We start from the raw sequence: 6,204 nt of genomic DNA, 5'->3' as shown, positions 1-6,204 counted from the left end.
AGGACATATTAAGTCAACAACATACGTTAAGCACTTTAACAACCCCCGACTTCTATGTCAACCTGATGTAGCTTTGGCATAAGCTTTGGCAAACGCAATGTGTGTGATTTACCTAGAAAATATGTCAGTTATTCTCTGAAGTACTGCATAACAAAGATGTAATGACATTTTCGTCTGTCCAGATCATTGTCTTTGTAGGACAAGAAACAGAATAATTTTGGCACTTGTATTATCAGGGAAATTTCATAATAATTATTAATAAATGCTCTTATTTATATTAAACCAACAATTAAAATGATTAATTAAAAAGCATTTTTTGTATGAACCAAGATTCGACAGCAAGGAAAAAACATTTTTTGTCACGATAACCGAAATAAAGATGTATCTGAAGAGAGTGCACCTTACGTTCTCAGAGGGGGAGGGGGGGGGGGGGAACGTTATTTATGTTCTGTCAGTTATAATTCTAATTTTTCGTTAGTTTTCTAATTAACAGATTGATAGATAGGATGTCATCATTAGCACGACAAATCAATGTCGTGTTGTTGTGTTTTAAGTGCATTCTATGTTGTGTACGTAAGGCTTGGCTGACAGGAGGCAGAATGGCTGCATTGCATGTACTTAGTAAAAACGCTACGCCAAATGATAATGTGGCTTCGGGGTATATTAATCTGCATGCAGAACTTTTCTTTGTATAATGCTAGATTAAATTGCGTTATATGTTGTTAATTTGAATGTTTGTTTTGGATGTGTGTTATACAGTAGTCTATAATGTGACTGCCATGTCTAAAGACTGATTATTTTACTTATTTTATATATCTTATGTTCAAACTTAAGTGAAATATTTAAAATTTCAGTCTATTGAAAATAAAATACATATATTCCATTAAGCAGAATATCCAAGACAGGATTGACTTACTGTTTAATGTCCAAGAGTAAGTAAGGAAAAAAGATTTTTAAAGAGAGTATCAAGTTTACGACCCATGAACGACGGACGACGTACGAGATCGGACAAAAACATATCAGTATGTCACCTGAGACAATCGGGTAATCTAAATAGGTGTCATTTCAGTCTTAAGATTAGGTTGTGTACACGTTTTGCTAAAAATTAAGAAAAATTAATAAGGTCACCATTTCAAACACGAGAATTGGGTTATAATGTAAAAGAGGAAACCGGAAACATTTAGTCCAGGGAATCATTGTAAAGTAATAATGTGTACCTCAATAGAGACGCCAACATCTGGTGTTCATCGGAATTGTCATAAATTCTTAGCTGATTATAACTGCGTGAATGGAAGCTTATTTAGAATCTATCGATGTTGCTCTAAGATCAGATCCGTGCCAATAAATCAGTGGAATTTATCGATAGACACAATTTAATGTTCGCCCTTCTTCCAACTGCCCTTGCTCTTTATTGTATTTTCATATCGAAATCATAAATGTTATTGTCTTTTTCCATTGTATTTTGATGTAATGTGAAAGGGGAAAATAAAGATCATGGATCAAGCTCATACATGTAATTTTTTTTAATAGATGCCAAGCATATTTTGTCTGCTGGTACATTATAATGAAAGGAACATATTTTATAAGATAAATAGAGTCTGTAAGTGTTGTATGAACACACAAAAATATTAACTGTCTTTGGGCCCAGTCACAATTTACCGGCTAGCACTAACGGATGTCAGACAAATAAAAAACGAAGGCAAAACAAAACGCATGTCCTCGGTAACACATTGTCTCCCATCGCATTTTGAGTCTCTTAAGGTAAAGGAAAAAATCCGAACGGTAATCGGACGTAAGCAAAGTACAAGCCATTGCTAACTAAAGAGCTTCATCATTCTCGTAACGAATGTTCGTTTGTAAAACATTCCTTTGAGCATTGTCCATATTTATTGAGGGCTGTGAACGATCTCCATTAAAAAAAACAAATGCAACGTCTGAGAAACAAACGGCAACTAAATGCGCTGAACTAAGACGTCGAGAAAGTCCGGTTTATCCGTTATACTGCCTAGTGTCCATTCAGCTGTGACAACAACATAAGTAGACTAATCAGTATATAGGAAAATAATGCTACACGGTGAATTGTGACTGGGACCATTATATATACTGTATTCGGTGTGTGAAACCATATTATTTTATAGTCAATATGTAGAAATAACCAATTTGTTTCGATATAATAAGTACTTGTACAGCAAAAATTAACATTAGATGATATGATATACATGTATATTATACTAAGATACAATGTATCAAAGATAACAGTTAAAAATAATATTTTCACAACAATGTAGATTCTAGATTCTACTTTACATTCATCATATTCATTTAACAGATGTGATTTCATTCTTTAAGCATATCAACTGAATAAAATGAAGATGTAAAAAAAAAAAAATCCATAACCTTGCTGTAAATTATATAAGTTGAGAAAAAAGTCCGTAACTTTAATATTAATACTTCGAGAAACATTGCTAATGATGTTCTCCGCCTCATTGACATCGATAAGAACCCAAGTTACCTAATTAAACCTGTATAAAATACAAAGTATATCAATGTTAATGTCACCTTTGTCAAGGTAAATCGTGATCCATTTCCTGTGGAAGATAGAAAGAACATGCTTAAATTGCAAATGATACAATGGTATACAAGAGTAAAACAAAAAAATGCGGGAAAGATCGATCTGACATAATCATGGGATTTAGCTATTTAATTAACAAATTAGTTACAAAATTTAGATAGGGTGATCAGTTATTTCCTATAATTATCTTAAATATATACATTAGTTTCTAATTCTTATATATGTTTAATCCGTTGCAAGTTTGTAAATTGTAAAAAGCGGAACGTTAATTGTGCTCTGCATTATTTAAATTCATATAAAATTCAATGTTCTTTGCAGCTGTCAAAAAGGACAAACCTAAGAAATCTTCCAGTGGAGTATTGGCACATGCAATAACATTTCCAGTCATCAAAGAGGAAGTGGAAGAGGAGGAAGCGGAAGAAGAATACTTTCGGAACCAACCAGATTCTCCCTTAACTTCTCTGTATTGTGGAACAAGATGGAAGAACCGCACTTGGCCAGACTTTTTATATGACAAATCGTTTGCTGTAAATTATTATGGTAAAAACTTACTTTTGGATAAATTCGTAGTGATTGTCTCATTTAATTAAAAACAGATTTGAATCTTTAATAGTAGGAAGCCTGTTGTAGTTTTTATATATACATGTATTTGTGATAGATGTATCCCTCTGCAGGATGAGGACAATCATTTTGAATTAAAGTACTTTTTCGTATATCATGTTCATGATTGTGCTCATGCTGCTTCTTAGCTGCATTGGTAGTGTTTAACACGTAGAGTTTTCATTTAAAAACTTAGCTGCCCCCTATTTCATAATGCTTTGTTTTGTCTTAACTCAGACACCTTTTACTATGAACTTTTTTGTTACAGCGCATGTTATCTATATAGTCAGAACCAAACTGAAAACCAAGTTCTAGGCCAGAAAACCCTCGGCGGTATGTTTAACTTTTCAGAACGAGCATCATGGGTTTATTCCACTGTAGAGCATTGTTCAGGCTACTTGATAACTCCAAGGAGAGGATGTTCCTGCAACTTGTTTTAATTGCCCTTGTATAAACAATTGTCTAGTAAAGCAAGGCTTGTGTAATAAATTCTGTTTGCAGGGAACATGGCGTGGAATGTGCTGCAGTCACATGCTACAGGCTTCACTAATATTTGGTTTTCAAAAAAATGTTAACTTTAAGACTGAAACAATCTTATACTTAACAGTGATATTCTTCAGTTTTCATAGGGTAAACTACAATTCAGTAATTTACTAATGAGGCATGTGGCATTTGGTCATTTCTTTATTAAGATTCTATTCTTTTGTTTTTGTTAAAAATATATATTGTTGTTGTTGATGTAGAGTGTTATGTTTGGATGGTCAAATATATGCATTTGCTACTTGAAACCCATGTACAACACAATTTTATGTAAACTACCACATAATACTATGCAACTTCACTGACAATTCTCCGTAGCATTAATTATCTTTGATATATTAACTTAAAAAATATATATATTTAAAAGGTTAGTTATACTCTTTCCTAAAGCTCGTTTTGGACATCCTGTGACCTTAATGAAATGTCCTTAAATCTAAATTTCACAGAATTCAAAAGAATAGGGATTAAAAATACTAGCCTAAATTTGTGAGCACTCGTATCAGCAACATAAAAGTCTGAGATCATTCCAGACAGGAAAGCAGTTATCCCGAATACGATTTGGTCAATTTTAACAGTTATTGTGACCTTTTTCTTGGTGCAATGCTAGCTTGAGTTACTGAATATCTTACAAAACATCTCAAATACTGAATAGTATTCTTAACCTATTACAAGCCCGCCTTGCTATCAACATTGATTTTATCAGGTAAATTCAAAGAAATAGAAAGATACAGTTAACTAACGTAAAAAAAAATCAAACATGTAGGAACTAATGCCGAATTTTCGATATGTCTTGGTGTTTCGTGAGCTCCTACCAGATAGTTCTTGAAAATTAAGAAGAATCCTCAACTTTGAAAACAAGTCGGTCACGGGCACAAGATACTCAAACACATTTAATTTTTGTCAAAGAATTAACACCTTTCGTGATGCGGCAACATTATTTTGTCTACCCCTCGTTTGGCATACGACTATATATAATTTGCAATGTATACATTACTAGAAATGTTCCTATATTGCGTCTTGTGCATATCAACATTTTTTTTGTTCTTTAAATCTATGAAAAGTACGAACATATTAACACGTTTTGAAACACACTAACAACACTCTGAAGTAAATTGCAATTTTCTGAGAGTATGTTTTCTAAGATCGAGATATGTTCTTTGCTGTTAGTTTATATACAAGCATCAATAATGGCATGTTCTTTATCTCGCCATGGGGGCATCGTATTTCTATAGCGAGATTATCTTGACAAGTTTATATGATATAGATAGAGGAACTACATGCAATAACTCTTAGATTGTTGTTCTTTATAATACCTTCAAATGATTCCATTACAGCTGGTAATTAATACATTTTTTTCTTAAGCAGATTATGACTTGGAATCGATGGATACAGACGAAGATGACGTATTTTTGTCAGAACCTGGAAATAATACACAAGTTAAATTTCCTGATTTCCAGGATAACAGTGATTCAGACTCGGAAATGGCAAACATTATAAAACAAAATCTCATTTTTGAGAATAAAAACTTCTCCAATTCATTTACAGAAAGGTCTAACGGATCCTGTAGGATAGACCAAGACATGAATGCAAATACATACACGGACAGGTGCGCGTTATCTATTCTAAAACAGAATGGTAACGTCCCACATACTGTAAGACCTTTACCTGACATCAGTAACAGTTTTACGGACAATGCGGCACTGTCTTGCCAAGCAAACCACAGTGTTGTGCCGACATTCTCTGACATCACGGGGGTGAACTTTGCCCTGTTTGTGTTGCTGTTGTCGGGGTACACTTTCCTAGCATTACGATGGAACATGGATCCTAGAACGTTCGTGTGTTTTGAATTATTTGTTGAGTTTTTATTCTTAATTGTGAGTTCTTTATTAGACTAATTAATGTACACATACGTATATAGAGGGTTTATTGTTTAAAAATATAACATGAATTCTGCGTTGCCTTTTTGAATATTTATTGTTGAACATAGATTAAAGAGATTGATTAATTTTGTAAGTTTATGTCTTTCGCCTTTTCATTCATCTAAATATACAGTGAGATAGTAAACAGTGTTTATGTAGATTCAAAACTTTGAGCTCATAGGTGTTAATTAAGTCAGTTTAAATACCAATACGTAGAACGCACAAAAATTGCATTTTCTTTATTGAAATTTTCTTCCCCCACATTAAACACAAGTATTTGCTTTTTTTTTCTTTTTTTAAAGAAATGAGCACAAAGTCCAACATTTGTAAAACCGAAAGTTTCGTTCAAATATTATGCCAATACGTACTCATTTAAAAATACCGTATAAGTAGAAATTTTAGCGAGACGCAAATTTAGCGATTTGTCCTTCAAAATTGGTGTTTATTTTTAGCGAGATGTAATTTAAGCGATTTTAAAATATTCACTAAATAAGCTATTACAAATAAAAAGCAATTAATTTTTAGCGATATGAAATTTTAGCGATCTCAGCACCCTTGCTAATAATGCCAAAA

The 6,204-nt window shown here is 32.8% G+C and overlaps 1 protein-coding gene across 2 annotated transcripts; it reads left to right on the top strand.

Moving 5' to 3' along the window:
- The first annotated feature begins 2,410 nt into the window (after positions 1-2,410).
- Positions 2,411-5,725, top strand: LOC134267185 (uncharacterized). Of its 2 annotated transcripts, none has more exons than XM_062749408.1 (2): positions 2,411-3,112; positions 5,075-5,725. In XM_062749408.1, exons 1-2 carry the CDS (start codon positions 2,878-2,880, stop codon positions 5,605-5,607), a joined length of 768 nt encoding a protein of 255 aa, XP_062605392.1. In that variant the 5' UTR covers positions 2,411-2,877; the 3' UTR covers positions 5,608-5,725. The 2 variants fall into 2 exon arrangements, with proteins under 2 accessions (XP_062605392.1, XP_062605393.1); XM_062749409.1 differs by having other exon boundaries at positions 2,422-3,112; positions 5,078-5,725.
- Positions 5,726-6,204: the final 479 nt, after the last annotated feature.

The sequence above is a fragment of the Saccostrea cucullata genome, unplaced genomic scaffold (genome assembly GCF_032062105.1).
Source record: "Saccostrea cucullata isolate Sc308-1 unplaced genomic scaffold, CSIRO_AGI_Scuc_v1 ctg1951, whole genome shotgun sequence".
Classification (NCBI taxonomy): domain Eukaryota; kingdom Metazoa; phylum Mollusca; class Bivalvia; order Ostreida; family Ostreidae; genus Saccostrea; species Saccostrea cuccullata.
This window is presented reverse-complemented; position numbering and strand designations above follow the sequence as displayed.

Coding starts and splice junctions, on each gene's coding strand:
- LOC134267185 (XM_062749408.1), top strand. CDS start 2,878: ATGTTCTTTGCAGCTGTCAAAAAGGACAAACCTAAGAAATCTTCCAGT. Junction 3,113..5,074: donor GTTTGCTGTAAATTATTATG/GTAAAAACTTAC, acceptor TTTTTTCTTAAG/CAGATTATGACTTGGAATCG.